At 43.4% G+C, this 26,856-nt stretch overlaps 1 protein-coding gene across 3 annotated transcripts; it reads left to right on the top strand.

The window, feature by feature from the left end:
* Positions 1 to 2,986: 2,986 nt before the first annotated feature.
* LOC115387765 (myocardin-related transcription factor A-like) lies at positions 2,987 to 26,574 on the top strand. Of its 3 annotated transcripts, none has more exons than XM_030090615.1 (18): positions 2,987 to 3,116; positions 7,526 to 7,591; positions 13,815 to 13,870; positions 14,274 to 14,349; positions 14,456 to 14,617; positions 17,031 to 17,197; positions 17,281 to 17,397; positions 18,214 to 18,267; positions 18,373 to 18,566; positions 18,744 to 18,960; positions 19,391 to 19,625; positions 19,749 to 19,900; positions 20,315 to 21,346; positions 21,521 to 21,706; positions 23,754 to 23,903; positions 24,029 to 24,112; positions 24,263 to 24,314; positions 24,464 to 26,574. In XM_030090615.1, the coding sequence occupies exons 1-18, from the start codon at positions 2,987 to 2,989 to the stop codon at positions 24,937 to 24,939; spliced, it is 3,606 nt and encodes a 1,201-aa protein (XP_029946475.1). In that variant the 3' UTR covers positions 24,940 to 26,574. The 3 variants fall into 3 exon arrangements, with proteins under 3 accessions (XP_029946475.1, XP_029946474.1, XP_029946476.1); XM_030090614.1 differs by having other exon boundaries at positions 24,404 to 26,574; XM_030090616.1 differs by lacking the exon at positions 2,987 to 3,116 and having other exon boundaries at positions 7,544 to 8,636; positions 24,404 to 26,574.
* Positions 26,575 to 26,856: the final 282 nt, after the last annotated feature.

Here is a 26,856-nt window from a genome sequence, read left to right as displayed (position 1 = left end):
ACTATAATGGACAGGTTTTCCTGTTTGCCCGTCAGTTTTGTGTTGCAATATAAGTTCAGCCACAGGGTGGTGTATAGAGTGACTCGAAGGTGCATAAAAAGAAATACTTACAAACATAAGCTGAAGTTCCAGGCTGCAACACACTGGTGTAGTTTATGTGATAACCAGAAATAGATCTCATAGAAAATCACTACACCCAATGTAGAAAACCGTAAAGTGACTCAACACCGCCATCTAATGTGCAATAATGGTATGGCTCATATTTCATGCACTTCCTCTTTAATGTCCACTTCTTCTTGTTTCCATCAGTACCACAGATCTACCATTACAGCCTGGATACGTGCAGATGGACACCAAGGGAATTTGTTAGAAGCTTGTTATGTGGGTTAGCAGAGATTTCTGTTTATATTTAGCCGTATTAAAGTTGCTGTGATCATCCAGATGATGGAGGTCTTGGTTTAAAACATTGACCTTGAGTGACCCATAGTTTATATTTGTTTAGAAATGCCACCCATGTGAGATCTGTGTTTGTTTATTAATACGCAGATTAACATCAGCCTCCACGGAAACAGCAAGACTGAACTGTGTGTGTGTGTGTGTGTGTGTGTGTGTGTGTGTGTGTGTGTGTGTGTGTGTGTGTGTGTGTGTGTGTGTGTGTGTGTGTGTGGGAGAGAAACAGATTCACAGTTCACTCTGATGGATTTTATCCCAGTGTTTATGGCTCATGAGGACACACACACACACACACACACACACACACACACACACACACACACACACACACACACACACACACACACACACACACACACACACACACACACACACACGCGCACGTTATCAGCAGCGTTCCTGGACTCAGATTAACAGAAACAAACACGTGTAGATACATTTTCAGATATGATTTCACTCCTGCTTTTGGATAAATTGTGCAGATATGGCAAAGGCACACAGACGCGAAGCGTATGTGAACACACCGCCAGCGAGAGGAAACAACGGCACACACACCTGTGCAAAAAAGAACACGTGCAGCGAAGCAGGATCATCCCGTCGGTGATTTCTGGGGGTTTATCTGAAGGAATAGAGGATCAGAGACCTGATTCGTTTTCCTCTCCACTGCCAGACTGAGGAGTTTTTAGCCCGGGGACAACACCTCCTGCATATTAAAACCTCCTCTAACAAGAACCTGCACAGAGATATTTCATCTGTTGTATGTCACACAGATTCCTGGCTGTTTTCTGCAATAGAGGTACAGTTTACTGAGATGATTTGCAACAGCATGTTTTAGTACACGCTCTTCGTTTCTGCTCTTTGATCAGTGCAGCACCGCTGCTGACGCGTCAGGTTTTTGTCATCAGCATAAAGCGAACATGACAAGCACCACTGGTTCCTCGTAATGCTGACTGACGGATGAGTAAAAGGGCCACGCTTCATTTTTTTTTTTTTTTTCTTTTTGTCACCTTGAAACGGTCCTCTCCCAACTTTTAGTGTCACGTCACATTATGCGATGCCACTATGGACAGAGCCTTAATAATGGAGATGAATGAAACTGTCAATGGAGGGGAACAGGTGTTTGAAACCACCATGCAGACAAGGGGAGGAGAGTGACGGGGAAAAAGACGAATGCAGCAGAAAGCTTGCATGCAGGCAGATATGCCGCACAGGAATTTCATTACATTTGCAGGTACATGTTGAGGTTGATAGCATTATAATAGAATTTAATAGCATTTAAAAAGTATTTGTATAGGTGCTCAGTATCGGCAATTAGCTAAAGGTTAGAACTCATACTTGTACTGGTCTTTCAAAATAAGTGGTATCAATGCATCCCAAGTTTGCAGTGTTAATTGTTGTCCTTACTGAATAGAGTGTACTGTTAAAACCTGTAAATATTTTTTTCTCTGACTGAATAATTCAGACAAAAGTGGCGATTCTAATTACGCTTGACTTAGAAAGAGGTCAGGAAACTGCAAGAAATACATAAATATAATAATGGATATTATAATTAGCAAATAACAACACAACAGGTTGCTGTTGAACATGAGACCCTGGATCTCAGTGAGACTCAAATGTAGAAATAAAGGTTAAATAAAAATCATTCAAAGTCATTTTTTTTAAAATCCTTGGTCAATAATTTCTGTCTCCCCCTTTTCAAACAGCAACTGTGTAACAAATGTTAACAAATAAGTTAAATGTTATTTTCTTCAGTGAAGCACTGATAAGGTTTTTTTTTTGCAATCCTGTTACTATTAGTATTTTTTGTAGGGTTTTGTGTTACCTTGGCACAGCTAAAGGTCACCCTGAAATCATTTTAATTGAGTCATTCCAAAGTGACTCACTTGAAAAGTGAGAGAACAGACAGACAGAGGTGCAGAGTGGAAGCAGGCCTGCATTTCGTTGTACATGTGTGATTATTTCAGGCCTGGGCGGTATGACTGGACGAAGGTGATCACGCAGGTGCGTCTCACTGAGCCCAGATCAGCAGTGCTAAGTGAGAGGAATTTGGTCAGCAGAATGTGTGTGTGTGTGCGTGCGTGCGTGTGTGCGCCTGTTTGTGTCTGTCAGCGGCGGAACGACCCGGGACAGCAACAGCTGTGACAGACGACTCAGTCACCGATTCAGCAACACACACACCTCCTCCTCCGTCCTGCAGCCAGTCGTACAGGAGAAGCTCCAGTGAAGCTGTGCAGTTTGTTTTCCTCTAGACAATGTTTAGATGAGGACTATTGATCGTCTTCCTGAAATCTTGTAGATGGCTTCCTTTTACTTTCTTTTTTAATTAAAAGGATTGTCCTTTATTTTCATTATAAAAACTTTTTTTTTTTTTATTTTCTACTTGGAAAGTTGGCGTCCTCTTTTCTGGATGTACAGTTTTGTGACGACGACGCAATCCGGGGACGACTGTGTGAAGAGTCTTCTTCGATCTTCAATGTGCGGTCATTCTGTCCTGGTTGACTCAGAGTAAATTTCTAGTTTGATTGGACTCGCCATGCTGGAGCACCTGCCATGTGTCCGCATTAACCCCGCCCACTTCAGGCCTCAGCCAATCGGCAGCAACATGGACGAGCGAGCCATACGGTTTGAATTGGAGCGTCAGGCGTGCCAGAGTCTCAGACAAGGTGGGCTGCCTGCGGTGTGCCATGCTTCCACTGCACATATGCATGTGATGGTTTTAAAATATACGTCGCTAATTCATTTAATGCTTTGATTGCAAGAGTCTTTTTGAAGCTGGTAACTTGCTGAGGAGCATTAATGAAGTATATGCAGATTGAAAACTGTCTCCGTCAGCTGTTTTAAATGTGCAGCTCTTCCTCAAACTGTCATCCTGGTTTATTTTCTGGGCTTGAAGTGTTAAGTGGATCAAATAGTCTACAAGTGGCCGGATTACAGTTGGGCCTCGGCCAGCCTGGGCACGGCGTGCTCTGCTGCGAGTCCATGAACTCAGCAACCTGTTGACCGTAGCGGCATGGGCCTTAAACTCAAGTAGCTGGATGCAAGAGGAGCCAGACTGATTTAGGAGAGTACAAACTCTAGAGGCTTTTAGAAAAAAAACACTGTGTGTTCACATGTAGCTTAGTTTCTTTACTGGTGAAGGTATACTCTCACACAACACATTATTATGCCTACTTTGTGGGGAACATAAACTGTGTAGTTACAGTATTCCAACATGGTGAGAAAAAAAAGTGTTTATATACACCGATCTGCTTCTTTCTTGATCTCAGATCTCATTTAAACTGTGTTTTGTGTGTCTGTGCATGCGTGTGTGCGTCTCTGTGTGTGTGTTGTTGGCACTTTACAGTAATGTTCCTTTTAATTCATGGGCTTGTCCAGGGGGGATTGGGTTTCAAGCGGTTACAGCATGGACACAAATAGAAAAGTGAGAGGGGGAGAGAGGGGGAGAGAGGAGAATCATGCCTTCATGGAAGAAAGGGAGAGCTCAGAGTACAGTAAACAACATTACAGTGTGAAAAGGACTCTGGCAAGAAGCGCCTGGCGAATCCTGAGGAATGGCGACAGTTTTATATTGCTTATTTTGTATTTAGAAAGATTAGCTTTTTATGTTCATGTTGATACACATTTTCCCTCACAGACAAAGAAAACTGAAGCCTTGTAAATAAACGCCATGGCTGATTTTGCATGTCTGCTTCAGAAGAGTCTTGAGTTTTCATTGAGAGGTTCGGTGTGCAGCTTCGGGCCAAACGAAGCCTCGGGCTCCCTGACTGGGTCCTGAACCCTGAGTGGGGGAATCACTGGATTCAGATCTGAGAACTGTGGAGCCCATTTGAGTCCAGCGAACTCATGGTGAAAATTCCAGCAACAAGCTGTAACTTTGTGACTGCTGTGAAGAGTGATCACAAAGAGAAGGAAACGTTCATCAGCATTCGGCTTAAAGCCCGTGTCGCTTAAATGACTGTCCGTTACTGAGTCTGCCAAGAAAATATCTTTACAATGGAGGCGACTTACGTGGGATTTTTACAATTTTTTTAATCCTATCCACTATGTTACAGCTGAATTTCTGTGCAGGAGAATACCGGCAGAGTCCTTCACCCGTCGGCTCACAGTCTCACACACCCTCACCTTTAGTAATGGCTGCCATGCAAGGTGCTCACACACTGCTGAAAGCAACCTGAGGTCTGGTGACTGGACAGTTTGACACATAAACAAGGTGACAAGACTTCAACTACCGTCCTCTGGATTGAAAGCTGGAATGCTCGACCAGCTGAATCACAGCCACACTTGATTGTTGCGGCAAAAATGGTCCATGTTTCCGAGATCTTTATAAACCTCCAATTTCAAACCATTTACCTGTAGACAAAAAGCTACAACCCAAGTGCGTCAATACGTGTCGTTTTTGGACTTTAGGAACGTCATAATTGCTCTTATTTTGGATAAAATGTTGAAAAAAAAAATCACTTGCTGTTACGCGGCGGCATTTCAGCAGTGAACACACTCTCCTAGAATAGATTCTGTATCAGCACATCGCCTCATTTTCCTGTCATCTGTGGGCACAAATCATCTGCCTCGAAAGCAAGTGTGTGTGAGTGTGTGTGTGAGTGTGCATAACTTCGTGTTGAAAACATTATTCACTATTGTAATTAGTATCTGTGTTAGTGTTTGTTTTCTTAGTCTGCCAGCAGGAGCCAGTTAAATCTTTTCTGCTGCCGGCAGGAGAAGCTGCACCATCCCGCATCATCCACGTCCTCGCCACAGAAATCAAAGGAATAGGGATGTTTTTATCTCAGGCGACTGCAGGACACACACACACACACACACACACACACACACACACACACACACACACACACACACACACACACACACTGTCTGCAATAGGCTGCAGTGGTAGAGACTGCTCTCATTATTTTTCAATGCAAAAAATAGAAAGTGAAGGAAATGTTCACACACCTGAACGCAATTCTCTACGACACAGAAAGCAAAACCTCGAAAGTATGATAAGAGAGTATAGCCTCCACATTCGCCTCAGATAATAGTAAAGGAAGAGAAAAGGGGGCACACAGATGAAAATATAGACACGATTCCTTTGGTTGGTTTATAATAGCAGAGAAAAAAAGAGGAATAAATAAATGATAATGCTGACATGAGGGAGGCCATGGAGGAGAAGGTGAATGTGTTTTGGTTGATGGAGATCATGCAGCCTACTTTAACTGAGATCCTGTACAGGGCACGAGGAGCTGCAGGTTGACACAAGTAGCTCGTCCTTTCATAAAGTTCGACTGAGAATAATACCTTGAGGGACACGATGTGTGTCTGCTTGTGTTCACTCTGGAGTAACGGGAGCAGCTTCCACAGCTACTGCATGTGTGTGTACAGAATTCAACATTTTTATGCCCATTTTTATCAGTTTTGAGATGATGGAGTTGAGTGAGTTGTTTACACATTTGACATTGATCCTGAGCTCAGAGTTTGCACAGTCTCCCTGTCTGTGACTGGGTTTATCTTCACTTTTACTGCCACAATCCCAAAAAATAAACTTGAGGTTGACTCTGAATTTCTCTCTGTCTTTGTCCGATGATGGACTTGGAAACCTGTTCAGAATGTATTCCACGGTTTCACTCATAATCAGCCAGGATTGATTCCAATTTCCTTAAGGATCAATAAAGTATCTGTCTATCTATTGATGACAGCCTTCTGAGCTGCTTATGATGCAGAGGTAGTTTTCCATCACCTCAAATCAACGAATTAACGATAGTAATACAAACTGACATTAGAAATTCAACCAAACTGCTCCAATTATTATTTTATTTTTCTAAAGCACCTAATTACAGTTTGAATTACATGAAATCCATGTTCCTAACAGCAACTTTAAAACGTCCACAGGCTGTATCTGCAGTCTGTAGTAACTGATTTATTGTCAGAACCTTAATTTGCGTGCAGTTTGATTGGCTCATTCCTTCAGAGTTCATTACTTGGCTGCTGATCAGGTGACACCGGCCCACCCCCCACCCCCCACCCTCCTCATGGGAGCTCAGCTTGTGGTAAAGAAACACTCTGAGGAAAGAGGAGCTGCAGTTTGAATGTCACCGAGGCGATCGACTACATCCCAGAGGGTACAGCAGTAAATTATGACTTTATGGATTTGTCCTCTCACATCACTGATCAGACATAATGACCCAGCAATGTGTTTTGGGGCTTCTTCTCCTTCTTCTTTAGCATTGCCAGCAAAAACGCAGATTGACACTCTAAATGGTGCATCTTGAGAAAATTGGGAAGTGAGTGCTACCAGAGAAAACATAAATCTTTTCCTGCACAGCGAGGTCGTCAGGTTAGTTTTCATGTTGCTCCTGCTGGACAGACCGTGTCGTCCACTGTGCACCGCAGACTCAATCCCACACAGCTGAGCTGTGAGTTACTGTCGTGAGTGCAGACGGTCAGGGCGTGTGGAAACGACCTCGCTCGTCCCAGTGTTTCCAGATGCTGCTTTTGATTACACCTCAGTGCGATGCAGATTAAGATACTGTTGTGCACATAATCTCCAAGGTTTCAGTCAAACAGATTTCATTGACAGGTTTTAAAAAAAAGCTTTTCAGTTGTTGAATTATTAAATCCTTTATGAAATACTTGAAAAAATAACAATTAAAATTTTGTTTGGGTGGCTTGAAAAGTTCTTCTGACACTCTGTGATGGGAAAACGAGGTTCATGTGTTCTGTTTCTGTGAAAAAGAAAAAAAACCCTTGACACAGGAAACTGCGAGTTCGTGCCTTTGTGTGCATGTGCCTGACTTCTCTATGCAGTGTGTCACATCGCTTTGCTGTCTTTTCACAGAAACCCACACATTTCAATCTACAGATAGCCGTAACAAGACAAGATTATGATTAGTCAAAAATGCTTATTTCGTATTTTATCCTTCTTAGAAATTTTAGAACATGAGCCTAAAGCTGGATGCTCTGTGGTTTTGTTCTGCTGAAAACTGAGGTAGCGGTAACGCAAAGTCTGCCTGGCGAGGAGCACCACTCAGTCTGCACCCACTGACTCTCCTGACCCTGTTTTCTTGCGTGTGTCGTTCAGTTCTCCAGCTGAAGCTGCAGCAGAGGAGAACCAGAGAAGAGCTGGTGAACCAGGGGATCATGCCACGTAAGTACACCATATGCTCAGTAACATGCCACTAATGCGGACTATTCAAACCACGTGCTCGCACTGATACAATCATAAATACTGACTGGAGCGTGCTGCGTGAGCCTTACAGTAATTACCGTGACTCTTACACAGAAGGGAACTCATATTAACTGGGTTAGATCTGATCGGCACAATGTTTTCGGATGACACAACCTCAAGAAAAAGTGCTTCCAGCTTTTCTCTACATCACAGGGAACAGTTGCCAGCAGTAATTACTGAACAGTTCTGTCTTTTGAACGGTGCCCCTCCTGTCCCACAGCCTTGGGCGGTGCAGTTAGATGATTTGAAAACATGCAGACTTCTACATCCTGTACAAGAAAATATTGTGTGTTCTACATCAAAATTAATAAATAGAACAATACGTCAGTTTTATTTGTATAACAAATTTCAATAACGAGGGAATTCAATGTGTTTTACATCTTTCTGCATGTTTGTAGAGACACAAAAGAGAGAGAACAACAGGACTAATAACCTAAACCTCAAAACAACATAAGAATCCACAAAGTAAAAAAAAAAAAAAAAAAATCTGAAAGAATTTAAAAGAGAACAAATATAATGACATTTCCTGTGCAAATGACTGGAAATGAAACAAAGTCTCCAAAATAACAAGAAGAGACGAGTAGCCGTCTATTCATGCTCCAATAACTAACTCCATTAACAACATCCGCGCAGTCGGTTGTGGAATAAAAAGCTGCAGTTGAGTGTCGTGCGTCCGTTTCATCAGTTGGAGGGTTTTCATTCAGCTGGCGCTGTGAGAATCTGCTGCGTTATTTGAAATGAAACCTTGACAAACCACAGCGCCTTCTGAAGTGATTTGGCTTACGGTGTTACGCTGGCAGCGTCTCCAGCGAGAGAGAGACGGAAGTTTCAGTCTACAGAGTGACGTTGAATCAAGGTCACGCTTCAACTGCCATCGCCAGCAACCGGTAATGAGTTCACTCTGGATTGGGAGATTTCTGTCTAAAATCAGACTCAGTGATTTGATGTTGTCACTAATTGATGGGTAAGAGAAGCTTTTTATGCTTGCGGCTTTATTCCTCTTTTAATACATGTCTCGACTAAATTGTTTCATTCAAAACATGTGGATTAAATGTGCATTACACGTGTAATCATGCATTAACTTCTCCATCTGATGATAACGATATGAGCTGCAAATCTGAGGTCAAAAGGGCATTTTTTTATATATCAGGTGACTCACTTTAACAAAGTTTATAATGACAAAGTTTTAGTTCCATACTTTGCTTCTGACTGTTGGTTTCATAATTCACTATCAGAGCTCACTCACTGTCACATTTTCTCACTTAGTCACACAGGAAGTGTGCTTCTCTGCAAGTATTTGGTATTGCTATCTATTCATGTGGTCAATGCTTGATTCAGCAGGCTGAAAACCGATAATGTGGGATTCTTTCTAATGCCTTCAATTCACTGTTGCAAGAATACACTCTGCATAAGTAAATCCATAAACATTATATTCCTTCATGGTTTTCATATTCCACACCACAATAGCCGGGCCTTATCTTTGTGTAGCAGACAGCGTTGATAATAAGCACCTCGGCCTATAAAAACCTACAGAACTACCCTGAAAAGAAATGATGCTAAATAAATGTTACCTGTGTCAACAATAAGGAGGAAAATGGTTTATTGGCGTGCTGAATGTGCTGCACACATGTGTGAGAAGGGCCGTAGGCAGAGGAGTCCAGCATTCCCGCTCTTCAAATCTGCCTTGACTTGAATTTTTTCTGCCCTGTCTCCTTGCGGAAACCGATGAAAATCAGACTATTTTGTTCACATGATTTCATCCAATTAGCCCATTAAACCAAAAGCTTGCCGCTTCATTAGATTCTTGTGTTGACCTTGTGCTGAATTGCAGTGTATTATTGCTTTCTGGCTCCAGCGCAGAGATATGAATCCTGCTTACAGGAAATAATGTCTTCACTCTAAAACCTGCTGCTATTCGATAACGTGGAGTTGGTGGTGTTGGTGAAGGAAGGAAATAAACAACAGGATATCAAAAAAATCAAAAGTCTGTGCTGCTGTAAAAACGCAAACATGAATAATACAGTTGCTTGTTGACATGTTTGATGAGATTGTGTGTGATAAATGAATCTATTGGTAGACATTCAGCCCATAGAAGACGGGGTTTTACATATTCATAAAAGCAAAAGTGTTAAATAGAGCATCTCTTTTCAGATGCTACATTCAGTAAAAAAGCTTCCATGTGTGTTTGCACGAGATATCAAGGTTTTACACACACACATGCACAAAAAAAGTGGATAATTTTTTTTTGTTAAAATCCCAGCAGCAGAGCAAATTCAACATGTTAGATCATATTTTCAGCCCCTAAACAGATAATCATGCATTTGTTAAGCGCTGACTCAGACAACTCAGATGAAGCATGTATAGAAGAGGAACAATTACATGAGCAACAACTGGAGCTGCTTGAGGCTCAGAGTTGTGTTAAATAGTAAAATTATCCAGCTCAGTCAGGCCAAGATGCATGACTGTCAGTGAACAAAGTGTCAAGAATAATCATCATCTGATGCCGTGTAGTTATTGTTGTGAACTAGTTATATTGATAAGAACTGATCTATAATGAAATTCAGTTCTGCAGTGCTGAAACCCATAACCTCTAAAATGAACACAAAGTTAAATCAAAGCCATACCGGTGATCTGAAGCAGAACGGAACATTATCATCATTGTAAAGGTCAGATTTGCCACAGACTTAGTAGCAGTGGATTATTCAACCTATTAAAGAGCCTGGTGAGTAGGTGGAGCAGGCGGATCTTATGGTATGATGGTTTTTATTATTTGAAACGGTTTGGATAGCTACTTGATATTTTAGGTTAGTTAATGCTGCAGACCACGGCCTCATTAATGAAGGACAGGCAATGATGGAGTCAGGAACAACGCAGCTCTTCCATTTTTATCTCTACATTTATGATAATTCATTTCCTTCGCTGTCTCTGTACCCCCTCTTCCTCTTTCTTAAACCCAATCTACGTGTCCTCTTTCTAAATATCACATTAGTGCTTTCATTCTCTGTTCTCCTTCCACTGATGCAGTCATTTCCATCTACTTAGCTGTCAAAGAAGTGAGCAAAACACGTCTTTCTCTTATTATCTTTTGCCAAATCATCAGATTGGACTGCACAGAGGGTCTTCAACTGTATAATCAGGAGAAATGGTCTCAGAAGAAAGCATTTGTTTAACATTAACCAGCAGTTCTGTACAGCGGCGGTTCGTCATCAGAACATGGCAGCGTCCTCAGTGGTTTCTGCTGGCACACTGCTGAAGGCCACGGTGTGCACAGGGGTCTTCAGACAGTGTATAATAAGCACAATGCGTGATATCGCGCCTCGTTTGTTATTTTTACACTTCTCAGAAAAACATGTACATTATTAATAGGCGGGGAAAAAATAAATGGGTCGGTTTACACTCTCCCACACGTGGATATCAGGTTAGTTCTTAAAGGAACAGGGACTCGTTTTCATTTTTATTCACCTGTTTGACAAAACTCAGCTGATATCTAAATTTATTCAGACAGGTAAAATCAAACCTTTTGTTTTCTACATATGCATCTTATGGACATAATATGGTGCTAGTTTTGTTATGTTAATAGTATATTCCCATAAAATGCCAACATTCAGTTATACTGATCCATCGAAGATCATTTAGAGGATAAATAAGTTTCACAGCTCAGAGCATAAGAAATGATTGACTGCATAATTTGGTTGCAGCATAGGCGTAAAAAACACTGATTGCGAAAACACAATCAGAAGAATCTCTAAAATACAAAGAACCAAGGAAAACGTCTGCAGCAGAGTGAAATAAAAAGACAGTCACGGCCAGAGGAAGTGATGCTGCTCGTTGTTTCCTAACTTTACAGATAGAGGATGTTGGTTAGCTTGAACACGGTGGCCAGAAGCCACTCATGCACATAACAGGGTCTTTTCTCTCTGACCTCTTCCTACCACTCTCTATTTCCTCCTCTTTATTTGCCCCTCGGTCTGTTGTTCCATTTTTCTCCCAGCTGCCTCTCCTCATTTATCTTCTCTCCACTTCTTCCCTCCATCTGTTTTACGATTCTACATCTCCTTCCTCTCTATTTCCATCCTTCCACTTTCACCCCCCCCCCCCCCCCCCTCTGCTTCGTAAACCCCGCAGCCTGTACCCATCCACCCCTCCCTCCCCGTCCCTCTCTCCGTCTTACATCCGTTTCCAATGCAGTTGACTGACAGGCAGGTTCACACACCCTCGGGGAGGCCACATAACCCCCTCGTGGAGGGGTGAGAGGTCTGAGAGGGCCCGTGTCCTCGGGGTGTGCTAGATCGAGTGTGTACCAGCAGTGTGACAGTGCTCAGTGACGTGAACTGAGGCTTGTGCAGGTACCAGCAGTGCTGCCCCAGGGCTGCTAATCCAGTCAGGCCATTGTGTGTATACGTACAGTGCAGTGAGACAGCTACACACTGTCTGCTGCGTTGGACTTAGAATTACAGTCTGATAATTAAAATAATCTTACTTTGGATGTTATGCAGCTCATGCACGCTCATTCATTGCATTCAGGATTGTTGCGAGCTTGTGTGCCTGATTAGGATTAAAACAAGGCAATTCTGTTTTGTTAGATTTGAGTGTAGGATTCAAAAGAGGATCTAATTTGCTCTGTTCTCAGTCAACATGGCCACACATCATCCGCTTAGTCACCGTTTCTCACTCTCCCCTCGTGTGCTGGCAAAGATCCAACACACTGAAATTACACTGTTTGAGCAGTGAGCACATCCTGCATGTACAATAAAGAGTAAATAAAGCAAGATGTGTCCCAAGTTCCTTCAAAGCCGGGCCTTTGAAGAATAGCATTGCAATCTCCTTTCTTCTCCCGGCTTCATGAGGTCGTCCCCTGGAGCTGTACCGGCGCTCTTTAAAGAGTTCCCGCAAATACCAGGTAATTTCTGGCCGCGTTTCCTTCACTCGGGGGTCTAAGTCGTCTCAAGCTATTTCAAATGGGCTCATGTGCTTTGGGGTTAGAGTCCTGTTGAAAAACAAGGGGTGGTCTGACCGAGCGCAAACCAGATGGGACAGTGCGTCTCTGCTGAACGTCTCGGCCGCCGTCCTGCTGAAGTGTTGACCTGGATTCTCGGTAAATCGGCGCAGATGCCTTCCTCCTCACACACTCCATCGCAGCTCCTCCTCCACGATTCACAGCGAGAAACCACACATGCAGACACCATCTGCGAGTCTCACCTGTGTCTCTTAAACATGGCAATGTAATCTGAAAAGCACCAGTCTTGAAGTGCAGAAGTTTCCTTCGTCTTATCTCTCTAATACTGACTTTTCTTTAGGAACACATTCACTGGAGACGTGTGTTTTGTGAACTTTTGGTAAACATCAGATCTGGACTCTTAACACGAGCTGTCAGTATTTGGTGATTTCCAGAGCCAGTCAACTTCTCCGTGCTGCAGACTGAACTCTTGGACCTCTTTGCCGGGGGCTTTTCTCATATTTCATCATAACCTATGATGAACAACCAAATTCCTCTAATTTATACTGACACTTCATGGATTGATTTTTACCTTCATGTCTTGAAGTAAAGTGAATAAATAATAATGCAGACAGGATGTAAAATGCTAATGTGCTTGCACCATTCAACTCAGGATTTTTAAAAATGAAGGTTTTTCTTACGGCCTATAGGTTATTATATAGCACTGACAGGAAAAATCTGCTAAATGCCAAAAAATAATACAATTTTTGAATTGTTTCCTGACTGCAAACATCTCAAAATCTGTATTGAGTTCTGACAGCTCCGACTACAGTTTATACAAATCCCACCACAGTAGATAAGCTCCTTGGGATCAAGCCCTTAAACCCAATTTCTCCTTGACTTTGTGATTTCTGGTCTTTCGCAGCAGCTCTTTTCGGGACTATTGCCTCTTCTATTGTGCATTTCAGATGACCCTGCTCACAAACACGAGCCTGTTCATGAGGACTGGGGATTTACTTCACTAATATAAGACTCAGAAAAAGCAATAATTGCCACTTTCAAAAACCTTCTCACACTGAAGGAAGTGAAAGAGCAGAGTCATTCTGAGCTCTTTTGCCATCTACAGTTGCATGAATACACACACTGCAATGTTGACGTCCTGTCTTTTCTCTCCATCTCTGCTCTTCGCTCTACTTGTTCTTCAAGCACTGAAAAGCTCAGCTGCCTTCCACGAACAGAGACGGAGCTTGGAGCGAGCACGGGTGAGCATGCGGACCTCACGTCAAACCCGAGATTCAAATCGGGCCGGTTCGAGTAAATACCTCATCACATATACAGTTGTACAAAGGAGCAGAAGAAATGGCAAAGAACAAACCTCAAAGCACATCGAAACGATCGTTGTCTACTTAAGTGGTTCTATTTATCACAAATCATACAGCTATCGGACTGCTCAGCAATGTTATCACTTGTGCCTTTTTCACCTGATATCATGCAGTTTTCAGCAGACTTCTTCATTGTGCAGGGGGCGGGTGGCATCTTGAATGGCAGCTCCATTACAGACCGCTGTCAGACCATTAGGTGGTGAAAAAGAAGTCAGTGCGTCGGGTGACATGATCTTGACTGCAAAAAGTGAACGATTGTGTTTCCTTCTCTGTCTTTATCCAGACAGAAGACTACCTCAAGAGGAAAATCAAGAGCCGACCAGAGAAATCTGAGCTGATCAGGATGCACATCTTGGAGGGTAAGCACTAAACTGTGCCCCCTTTTTCTTTTGACCACAGATCCTTGAGATGGTTGCAGTCCGGGTAGTTTTCGGTGATTTTCCTGATGGGTTTGTGTGTTTCCAGAGTCCCAAACAGAGCCGTTACTTCAGGCCAAGCAGCTTCAGCTGAAGAGAGCTCGCCTTGTTGACAACTTAAATGATAAGATCGCCCATCGGCCCGGCCCCATGGAACTGATCCACAAAAACATCCTGCCTGTCCACTCCAGCATTAAACAAGCAATCACAGGTGAGCCGGCGCTCAAGTGAAAGTCCTCTCAGGAAGTGAAGTGTCACAGAAAATGTAGAATTTATTATTTAAATCAGGTTTCTCACTATCTGTCACAAATTACCTTTCAAGTGAACACTTTCTCGTTGTCTCAATCAGGTCATCTTAGAACTACCGGTACAATGAGCTCTCTGTTTGCGCTGCAGTTAAGCGTGCGTCTGGTAAACTCTCGGCTGACCCACAGGGTTGGAGGTCATTGTGAACAGCCCGGGGGGTTATTTTAAAAAGAGATTTCTCTCACTGCAGCTTAGCATAGCCTTTAACATCCATAAAAGGTTTTTAATGACATGTTTAATCACTGTTGAATTATTCATAACAATAAAATGATCACAGAACGGTTTTCCTTGAACACTAAAACTTCCCCACTGCTACCATGTGATGCCAGAGGGGCAACAAATAAAGTCCATTATTTCTGGTCACTTACTTGATCGCACGACACATTTTTAATCATTCGATTTGTTGCAGCCATCACAATAACAATGCAGCAATCATTTTTCCAGAGAACTACTTTGACTACTGTGATCTTTATTTGCTTTGTTGTTTCTACCTTCCAGTAGTCAGTAGCCATTATGAGTAATATCAATGGTACACCTAATAGCTATCATATGCAAATGGAGGAGTTGTAATATCAATTTTCATAAGCACACACCCACACTTTAAATATTTCCCCTGGTCTCCTACTCCTCCTCTAAATATGAACATATTGTGCCTGCACATAATCATAAGCATCCATGTATATATCAGGCAATCAATGCTCAAAATAACAACAAAAATATAAACCACACGATTTCATTTTCAATATATGAACACAAACTCCCCCACCAGAGGAGCATGAGTGCTTCAAACAGCCAGAAAGGCTAAAGTGGGATATAATGAATCATATATGTTCTCTCATGACTGCTTGACAGACAAGAGGTTAAGACATCGGTTCCGTTTGTTGCAATCACACCCAAATAGCTGAAACGTCAGTAAATAATAGTCGTTACCACAAATTACTCGATGTGTTTCTGTTTTAATGTGGAGGAGGTAACGACCTCAGTTTCACAATTTGTCATCAAGACAAAAAAAAAAGGTATAATCTAAATGGAAAGGGTGAAATCGGCACAAAGACACTGCATGTGTTCCTATATGTGTACGACGCTGTCAGAGCAGAAGATTGGAGGCAGTGGCTCCAGCTGTTTGACCGATGTGTGAGACCATGACTTCTGAAACTCAATAAGGACGGTGTCAGCGGATTATCCATCTCTGTCACTGCCACACAGCAAACACAGACGCATTACCGCCACGAGCTGCAGCGGCAGCGGGACCGCAAGACTTACTGAAGGTTGACATGCAAAGACATAAACATACAAAGCGCAGCACACACCCCGCGCAGTCCGGCACAGCTTGGCCCAGCGGGAGGTAAGGCATCACATTATTAGATCAGGGGCTCCTAAATCAGCCCCATGTTGTGTTTTCATCATTGCCTGCTGATTGGAAATTAATGGCCAGCAGTGTATTCTCCGTAGCTGTCCGCTGCAGACCGCAGCCGCCCCTGTAATTAAATAACACACATCTATGATCAAAAAGGAGAGAAGACTGTGCTGATCCCTACCAGGTCTCTTTATTCTTTAAATCCCCGTGAAGTCTCGTAAGCTTGCATAATAATGAAATGATTATACGATACGCCCGAGGGAATATTTAGCAGGAAGACCATGGCGTGGATTCACTGCTGTTCATGAGGGTGTCTGAACCGCTCTAATGCTGGCTAATATGGAAACCTCAGTCCTGTAGTTTAAAGGTGTCTGTGCAGCTGCTCTTTGCTTCATTTTCACTGATTTATGTAAAAGCTTTCACTGTATCCTGCAGTGTTAATTATTTGCTTCAATTCTACACGTAGAAGCACAAAGAGTTAGTGTATCCATTGCATTAATTACTGAAATGATTGTCAGCATAACTTCTTCCTCGGTGAGATGCCATCTGTCACATAATGAATGAAATGGCCGGCCGCGTTTGGCTTTGCCGAAAATCAACTCGAACAATGAAAACAATCAGTTGGCTAAAGCTCCTCTCATCAGGGCTGCACCACAGACAAAAGGGAAGATATCATCTCAAACTTGGTGTCCATGTAATCGTGGCGGCGCACACTGCTCTGCAGGAACAGTCTGTTTTGTTTGGTCAGTGATGGCCGTAAGTGTTTATTTTGTGCTTTATTCCATGTCAGACTTTAACACACACACGCCGTGATGTGTAGCTGACACCTGTCCTGGAAGCACCGGTGATAATGTGAAACGATCTGAGGGATGTACACCAGACGGACATAGAAACTAACATATCCAGGGAATTCTGAAAAGCTCGCTCATTTTGACTACATAACGTCCACTTCCTGTTTCAGAGACACGGTTTTCAAAGCCCTCAGGGGGAAACTCGTCGTGCGATGAGGACAGCAATGGCAGCCTGTCCCCTGGACAGCCGGTCAGTCAGGAGTGTCCTCTGGCCCTGGGACCCGACCCCTCTCCAGCAGAGGCTCTGGCTGGGAACAGCCTCCCGTCTCCTGCACAGGTAGAGCCGCTGCAGTGAGAGGGTGAATGTGCAGGGCCGTGCGCCGCCGTGTCATCACTGAAAGCTTTCGTCTCCCGAACCAGGAGCCTCCTCCAGCTCGCCCTCTCCCGCTGGCCTCAGGTTCACCCACTTCACTGAGGCCGACCAGTGGAAAAGCAGTAGGCTCAGCCCAGAGGACGACTGTGCACGCTCACATCAAGGTGAACACCAGAAACCTCGTGCCTTTCTCACATCATTTACAATGAAAACAGCTTAGATTTGATTAAGTTAATTAGACTTGCTGTCAAAGTGTCTCAATGTAAAGAATAATCTGACAAAATGCAGATCTAAAATTCACAGACTCAACATTTCAAAACTTGTGAAGTAGATTGTGTAACGATGACGCGAGAGCCACAGCGTTTTCTTCCTCACTGTCTAAGAGCCAAATTGTGAGCGAGCACAAGTTATATAAGGATGTATCTGAGCTTTAACTGGTAGATTTTTAAAACATTTATGTTTTCAATCTAGAATTATAGAGCATGTTGGGTTCTAAACAAGGAGAAATTTTCTTTGAGGATGCGGTTTACTGAAAAACAGAAACAGAAACAAGTTCATCCTTCTTAACTTGTCCATTTAAAAAATTTACTATCAATGCTGGTGGAGTTTTAAGTTAAAGCTGGATGTGGGATCATGCCACAACATTGCAAAGCATTGTGGGAATGACCCACTGACTGAATTGGATGATAATCTAGGTTTGGGGTCAGTGGAACTTGTATTGGGTTTAACCTCTGAAACAGTGGAACCCACAGTAAATGAACAAGATAAATAAAGTACTCGCTTTGACTGAAAGGTCATCCCTCATATCATATTAGACATCAGTCCAGCAGGACTGTTCTGACTGTTGTACTGGACTTGTTTTGCTCTCCAGATGGCGAAAGTCTTTTTTCTGAGTGTAGATTTTCTTGTAAGGATTTCCCGTTCAACATGTTGTAGTGTAAACCAATGCTATCAATAATCCATGTCTGTTTTAATCCCAGCCAAAACCAAACTCTACACAGAAACACAAGAAAGCCAAAGACAACAAGCCAAAGGTAGGGTTTTGTTTCATCTATTCCACTAAAAACCACACAAAATTCTGTTATACGTGTAGTCACGTATCTGTAAAAGTGCTCTATTGCTGGTGTGTGTCCATCCAGGTGAAAAAGCTGAAGTACCATCAGTACATCCCTCCTGACCAGAAGGGGGATAAAGAGCCTCCGCCCCATCTGGACTCGTCTTATGCCAAGATCCTGCAACAGCAGCAGCTCTTCCTGCAGCTCCAGATCCTCAGTCAGCAGCAGCAGCAGCAGCAGCACTACAACTACCACACCATCCTGCCTGCGCCGCCCAAGTGAGTGGAGAGTCTGGCTCGATTCATGGACCTTGAACCTTCTCCAAGTCGACCGGGAAATAACTCAGTCCTGAACGCTAATTACATGCATGCGTTCATTTTGAATAAACATGGAAGGAACAAGGCCGTTTTTGGGGCTGAATAAGCTGTTTGTTTGTTTGTGTTTCTCTCTGACAGACCTCAGTCGGATCAGTTGCCCCCTTCTTCCTCCCCCACCTCCTCCTCTATACTCTCCACCTCTTCCTCCTCCTCCTCCTCCTCCTCCTCTCCTCCTCAACCTGCTACTGCCACCTCCACTAGTGTCTCCAACCAACAGGGCAACAACTGTGGCAGCGCTGCAGCTTTAGCTGGCGCCAAACCAGCGTCCCTGCCTTCAAACCTGGATGAAATGAAGGTGAGCTGCAGTAGTAGTAAGTAGTTGTGATAACTGAGCACCTCACTCATACAACAAAGAAGGGATTTTTTTAAAGCATCGAATGAGCGCTGTCGATACAAATGTTTTTTTTTTCCTGGTTTTGTTTTTCTGTTGCTAAATTCCCCCTAAAATTTTCAGCATTTTCAGGGAAACTGTTTTACAAGCTGCTGAGTCAATGGAGTAACTGCTTATTTAAGCATGTGAAAGATCCCTGGTTTGTCACTGTGAAGAGACCTCCCCACTCAGAGCTGATACACAGACAGACAGTGATGGATTACTTGGTCTTTTTGTTTTTTTTGCTCTCCCTTTTTCCCTTCTGTCCTTTCCAATATTTCTTTCATATTTATTCTGCTGTCTCTGCTTTTGCTCGCCTCAGTCTTGATTTAGCTTCTACTCCATCTCCTGTCAGGTTGCGGAGCTGAAGTGCGAGCTGAAGCTGCGAGGCCTGCCTCTCTCCGGCACCAAGAACGACCTGATCGAGAGGCTGAGGACCTACCAGGAGCTGAACGGAGGCAGTGACACTACCTCTCCTCCAACAGCAGGGGGTACCACAGGGCCAGGGGCTGAGGCAGCAGCAGCGTCCCCCAACAAAAACACATCAGCACAGCAGAAGACTCAGTGCCATAACACGTCTTTGTACTCTGGTCAGTCGACGATCACTGCATGTTCTGTAGAACACAGTACAGAATGCAGAATAGGACATAAATAGAGGACGTTTGCACTGTGTTTTCTCATAACCACCCCTTTAACTGAATGTTTCTCTGCAGCTGATGCCACTCCACCTGCAGCAGCACCAAAGCAGCTCATGACTTGTGGTGGCACGGTTGTTCCCCCACCGGTCTCTCCCTTCACCCCCTCCAACCGTTCACCGACGAGCCCAGAAGACAGCAGCTTCAGCAGCGAACCCCTGGGAGGACTGGTCAGACATTTTTTTTTTTCTGTTGTTATGTGACCTAGATTTATATAACTTCTGAAAATCAGTGAAACATAACAGTGATCATGACTATGATTTAGTATAAGTTAATTTAACACTATATTTTGTAAAATTAAATAATGCAGTTCTGCATTTTATAAAGAAAACATCATGTCAGTTTAGAAATATTACTAACAATGCAAACAATGTTAAAATACATCCCGATTATTTGGTTTGTGTATAAAAAATGTTTGTATTTAATGAATTTCCACACAACTATACAGAGGCGTAGCAGACTCCAGGCTTTATCAGCTGGTAAAAACATGTATTAATCTGAAATGGTCTGAGTTTTGTTTTGAGAAAGCAATATTGATACAAAATCACAGTCCTTCACGCATCATCCCTGTTTCCTCTCTCCAGATGAGTTCCCCTCTCACTCAGCTCGGCCTTGAGCCATCTTCTACTGCTCAACTCCAGGCTCACATTAAGGACGAGCCCACTTGCTCCGCCCCGGCACCTTGTCAGTTCTCTTTAAAGTCCTCCTCTCAGAAGAAGCACTGCTTGGTTTCCTCGGCTGCTCACGCTGTTGGCACCTCAGCTCCGGCTGTGGCGATCGACAAAGACAAGATGCTGCAGGAGAAAGATAAACAGATCGAGGAGCTGACCAGGATGCTGATGCAGAAGCAGAGGCTGGTGGAGCTGCTGAAGAGGCAGCTGGAGCACGGGAATCGGGAGGCACGGGTTTCGGAGCCGCTCATTCTTGTACGTGTCAAAGAGGAACCTCCTGATAAGCCCAGTGCTGCACACTCAACTAGCCGTCCTCCAATACAAGCATCCTCCGATTCTCGTGAACTGGACGTGGCCAAAGTAGCAGTGAAAGAGGAAGTCCTGGAGGATACAACTGTACCATCGGACTCTGAGGCATTATTGCAACCTTTGGGCCAAACTGAATTGCAGGTGCAGCTCAAACCAGAGCAGAAGAATGAGTATATTTGTCTGAAGCAGACTGCTCTGCAGTTCGCTCAGCAGCAGGCCATACAGAAGCTCCTGCTGCAGCGGCAGCAGCAGCAGCAAAGCATTCAGAAGCAGCAACAGACTGTCCAAAAACCAAATCCACTGCCAGTGAACCACCAGAATCTGCAGAAGCTCTGTCAGCAGAAGAAAAAGAAACTGCAAAAGCTGCAGCTCAAACAGCAACAGGCGCAGGAGAGGGCGCCGCACGAGCAGCAGCAGCACTCAAAGCTCCTGCAGCAGATGCAGCTGAAGCAACAGATCTTACTGAAGCAACAAAAATCACTGTTACAGCAGCACCTGAAGCAGCAACAGCAGAGCAAACAGCTCCAGCAAATCCAAATCCAGACCAAGGTGCACGTGAAGCAGCAGCAGATACAGCTGCAGCAGAACCAGAACCAGGAGCAGCAACAGCAGCAGCAGCAGCAGCAGCCAGCACAGGTCAGAACGTGACGTTTTCCCACAATGCATACTGTCACAGCTCCCTATTATCGCTCAGATTTCACACTGAATGATAACGAGGACACTGCTTCATTTTGATGAATCACCATTAGTGTAAAAGGTACATTTCTTAAAGTCCACATCTTTTAAAATCCATCTGTGGTTTTTTTGCAGGTGTCTCAAGCTTATTTCAACCAGCACTCTGCCTTCCCTCTGGATCTCCTCAAGAGTGACTCGACTCCAACTTTAGTAACAGACAGCAACGGTAACCACTTCCTCATTGCCCTGACCAGTCACATCAATGGAAACCAGAACGTCGAGACTTCTGAGGGGAAAGCAGCAAATCACATTACACTGCAGGTAAAAGGACTCACTTCCTCTCCCATGTCCTGACTGGCTGCACGGCGCTAAATTACAATCACAGGGTGATACGATGATGAAATGTGTAATTTCATTGCCATTATAGTGTGTTTTCATAGCTTCAGCAGACTTCATACTGCTGGTCACACTCACTCTATACTCCAATAGGAAAAGCTGTCATCCAGAGGACTCGGCCTCCATAAGGAGAAATGTGCAGAGTCAGAGCCTTGCTCAAGGAGACATTAACGCAAAGACATTAAGAGATGTTGGAGGTGTCAGATCTTGAGACTGTAAAACAACTCATACAGCCAACACTGTTTTATAGTTTTTGCGAACACTGACTGGTAAAAAGAAGAAGAAAAAAAACCCCTGTACAATCCTGGATTAGCATCATTCACAGTCTGACTTTATATTCTCCAGTCAAAGTCCCAGATCACAGCCCTGTTCAGCTGATGAGGGCTGATATTAAAGCCTCTCAAGCACATGGGATTTCTGGAAGAAAGGTTACAATAAAATGTGTATATTTCTGATTTTAACATTTTTTTTCATTGTGAAAATCACTGAAACAACACAAATTACACAAAAGTGTTGTGAAACACTGAAATACACGCAGAGACGTTTCTCTAAAGGTAGATCACTACAATCACATGAAGCCACAAAGAGTCAAGGTTAAGCCTCCCACAATGGCAGAATACACTTGTACTTCACAACATTTCATGGATCCTGGGCATACGCTTTATTTTCTCCCTGAGCACAGAGCTCCGCAGCCTCTTTTACTGTCTCTTGCGCAGCGCCATAAGAGTCTGTTAATACTCCACAAAGAGACGGAAGCACGGAGAGCGCGAGCGAACTGCTCCGGCGAGCCCAGCCGCAGTGAAAATTAATGATGTATGCTGTTTGAGGCAATGACAGCCGTCCTTGATAAGTGCCTGACACCAGCCTGATGCTGATTACTATTGCTTTGCTAATTACTCCAATGACACCGTCCATTACAATGATTTATGATGTTAACAAAGGAAGAACAAAAACTTCATCTCATCTGGGCTAATTGAGATGTACAGTATCGCCTGTCGAGTGCAGGTGTGCCGGAGCACTGGGTCTTCGGGGGTAAATCTGCTTGCCTGGAAGAAACGTCAGGATTTAGTGGAACGCCGTGTGCTGATAACATAGATTGCTGCAATCAGCAATCTTTCCTTGACTCTTTCAGTCTCCTAAGACGCTTTCAGTGCAGAGGTGGCGTCAGGCTGTGGTTCAGAAGAAACTCAAAACTGGTTTGCAGTGATTGTTGGTTTGTGACATACAGTGTTATGAAAAAGTATTGCCTCCTTGATGTCTTATTTCCTGCATATTGGTGATATAAATGGTAAAGATAACGCAGTGCAGTTTTTGAATGATGATTGCATTGAATAAGAAGGAAAAAAACTCCCTGTCCCTACGATGAAAAGTGATTGCCCGGTTGTGCTACCTTTGATGACAACAACTGCAATCAAGCATTTGTGATAACTGGCAACAAGTCTTTCACTTCCCTGGAGTAATCTTGTCCCACTTGTCTTTGCAGAAGTAATTTACTTCAGCGACTTAGGTGTTTTTTTGCGGTTATGTCACAGCAGCTCAATTGATTTGAAGCCCAGACTTTGACCAAGCCACACCTAAACCTTCATTTAAGTTTTTTTTTTTCCTTCAAGCCATTCAGCCAAGGACTTGCTGGTGTGTTTTGGATCATTGTTCTGCTGCATAACCCAAGTGTGTTTGAGCTGGAGGTCGAAGATTCTCCTTCAGGATTTTCTGGTGTAGAGCAGATTTCGTGTTTCCATCAATCGCAGCAAGTCGTCCGGATCCTGAAACCCAGATCATCACACTACGTTTGACTGTCGGTATAATTGTATCTTTAAAGAAATGCTGTGAGACGATCATTTGGGTTCTTTTTGGTCAGCAGAGAAAAAATTTTTTTCAAAGCTCTACCTGTCTGTGTTTGCTACACCTCTGAAAACTGATCCACAGTGAGGAGTACTTATCCGCTGTTATTCCTTTTTATATTCAATTGCAGACACATAACGGAGGACTCCAGGTTCCTGCAGACCAACCGCAGCAGGGAGCAGCTCAGTGTTTGTCAGCACCGCCCACTCTGCCATCTTTTCTCAAGGACCAGGACGCTGCTCCCTCAGGGAAAAACACCTCGCCGCCTTCCTCTCAAGCTGTAAGTAATCTGACAACGACGTAGAGACTGTCTCAAGGTGGCCTGAGGAAGGGCCTGGGCAGTGTTTCTTCTTTAACTTTTATTGGGTGAAGTGTTCTCACTGGGTTCACGACTCTTTCTTTCAGGATGTGTGTCACAGTTTCGATGCCCTGTTCAGTCCTTTGTCTCCAGCGTCTATTCAGACAGCAACCTCCTCATCTGACGACAAAGTACGATGCCCTGCAAGTTAGAAAACTGATTGCACGCTCTCATTAAATCTGCCTTTAGGTTTTATTTGTTTAGGTTTCATACATAATTGTCTCATATGGTGCAGTCTAATGTGACCTAAACATCCTGTTGTATATCTGTGTGTTTTTCAGCAGGATACAGAGCACGAAGAAGATTTTATCGATGCCATTATGCAGACAGGAGGTAAAATTCAGCGCAGTTGTTTTTTTCAATTTCTTCTACAAACTTCCTTTACTTTACAGTATAGAACTCCTTTATTTTTTCACTTTCAGACACATCCACCAAACTGACACAAGACTCATCTCTGCACTGTCTGTACGCCAACTCCCCAGCTCCAACTCCCATTCCTTCACCGCTCCACCAGTTGCTGTCTCCCCCATTCCCTCAGCCGGATCGCTCGGAGCAGCCCGAGCCTCCGGCTCCGGATTTTCTCAGAGAAGAGAGACAACACCCCAGTCGCGCAGCAAGTGGTCGCTTAGAGGATTTCCTGGAAAGCACCACTGGAAAGCCTCTCCTCGGGGTGGAGCCCGGGGGCCTGTTGACTGTGATTGACGACCTCAACAGCCAGATGCTGTGCACCCCGAGCATCCTGGACCACCTCCCGTCTCCCATGGACACCTTCGACATGGTGGCTGAGGATGAACAGGGGCTGGACAACATGGACTGGCTGGACTTCACCATGGAGAAAGAAAAAGAGCAGGAAATACCCGCACTGGCCCCGCTGGGCCCCCAAACGCCCCCTAGTGTCTTTTCCACAGACTTCCTGGATAGCTATGACCTATACATACACTGGGACTCCTGTTTATAGCAGGAACACATCGACCATCAAACACACACACATACACACGCAGCCAGTGGTCTGCCGAGGTTTCACTGCTTCATTATAGCACTGTTCACATCAAACAGCCTGAGTGATGTGTTTGCAAGTTTTTCCTCAAATACGACTGCACTAAAGACACGCTGAGGACACCCCCGATCACATTTGGCGATGGCGTGCCCACATGCGGCTACAACACTCCAGAAGTGCATGCATAAGTGTTTCCTAAGTCACACTCCAGGACTGCCTGCCCAACGGGCATACCGTGTCCAAGCAACACAAGTAAAAATAGGATGATAATCTTCTACGTTTTTGCTGAGCACAGTTGAACTGTCCAAACTGAGCACAAGCTGAACCGTGAGACGGCAGGAAGTCAGTGGTTTGTTCAGTAATTATCTGATTTAGCAAATATTCTGAGCTTAAATGAAAGTGATTGGTTTCTGGCTGAGCATCGTCCAGTGAACTCATGTTCAGAGACATTGTTTTGCTGAACATCCATCCATATTATTTAATAGGACATAGCATTCAATAGAACAGACTATAAACTTCAGACTTTGAGTAATAAGATATTTTGGTCTGTGCCCCTTCAAGAGCGCACCTTCACCAGCAGATCTTTGGATTGCAGGAAACATCTGGTTTAAAGCTCCAAGAAACGCCAGCCTGAGTCCTCACAAAAAACCCCTAATTGAACTGATGTTGCATTCAAATGCAGCTTGTCTGACCAAGGACGCTTCACTTTCTTAAAGGCCTGCTGCTGTATTAGTTTACATGTTTATCCTCACAATGTATTTGTTTGTTTACCTGCCTGTGAAAGGGTGAGATGAGATTTGAAAAAGGGTCGGTTAAGAAGCATTCAAATGCTGCGTGTTGCACAGAAGGTCCCGTCTGTATCGACTCACACATCAGCTTATTGAATCTTCAAGCACTTTGACCTTTATTTATTTTACTTACACACTGCCTCATTGATTTTTCAGGCACTTATTAGGCCGGCCTGCTATGAGTTCTTTAGCAACGCTTGTGTTAACACATAAAATGGACTTTTAAGTGGGACTCTGTCTTACTTTTCTTTGTAGTTGGCTCATCTGACCTTTTTCTAATTAGAAAGTAAAGTTGTTTTTAGCTGCCTTTTGTGGAAAAGGTAATCAATACTCGACATTTACTCTGAAAGGATAGACGTACTTGAAGAAGTTATGTAAAGACAACAAACCGTTCATCGGATTGAGTTTATATGCTAACACAAGTCTGGAATGTAACAGGTAGCGAAGAAGGGTTATATGTCAAGAGTCTCTGTATTTTTGTTATGACAGCTTTGTCATACAGTTTAAAAATTATGAAGGGAAAAAGCACCATTGGGGTGTCTTGTTTTTTTATTTTTTATTTTTTTGCAGCCTTAATCTTGCAGGATAAAGACATCACAAAAAAAGATTGTCATCACCTTAAGTGATGTCTAAAAACCAATTGCACAAACCCCTGAGGCATTGCTTAATTAAAGCTTTTACCCCAAAAAGAAGAAACATCTAAAACTGAAAAAAAAAAGTGAGAAGCAATAAATTGACAGACTTAAATATGAATGCAGAGAGCCTGTTTTATTCTCAGACCACCCAGCTTTAATTATATTTTAATGTGTGAAAGGAAATTAATTAATGTGTGATTAATTAAGATTAAAACTAGCTGACAGGATAAAAACTACTAATGGGAGTTCAGAAAAATAAAACCCCTTATGATTTTATTCACAAATGCTGAATGCAGTGATTGACTCGTTTTTTTTTTAAGGAGTCCATGTGAGCACTGAGATGTGACATGTTGATACTGCGAACAAATAAAGAAAACTTGAACATACTTTTTTTTGGCACAGCTTTAAAGAGACGATTAAATTGTTACTTTGTGGATTTTCAACTGTTAGATGTT

The sequence above is a fragment of the Salarias fasciatus genome, chromosome 4 (genome assembly GCF_902148845.1).
Source record: "Salarias fasciatus chromosome 4, fSalaFa1.1, whole genome shotgun sequence".
Lineage (NCBI taxonomy): Eukaryota > Metazoa > Chordata > Actinopteri > Blenniiformes > Blenniidae > Salarias > Salarias fasciatus.
Note: the sequence above shows the minus strand (reverse complement) of the source record. Positions and strands in the feature narration are given on the sequence as shown.

Excerpts from the sequence above, each read along its gene's own strand:
- LOC115387765 (XM_030090614.1), top strand. The coding sequence starts at position 2,987 with ATGCTGGAGCACCTGCCATGTGTCCGCATTAACCCCGCCCACTTCAGG. Across the intron at positions 3,117-7,525 it reads GTGCCAGAGTCTCAGACAAG|TTCTCCAGCTGAAGCTGCAG; the intron begins GTGGGCTGCCTG and ends TGTGTCGTTCAG. Across the intron at positions 19,901-20,314 it reads GCGAACCCCTGGGAGGACTG|ATGAGTTCCCCTCTCACTCA; the intron begins GTCAGACATTTT and ends TCCTCTCTCCAG.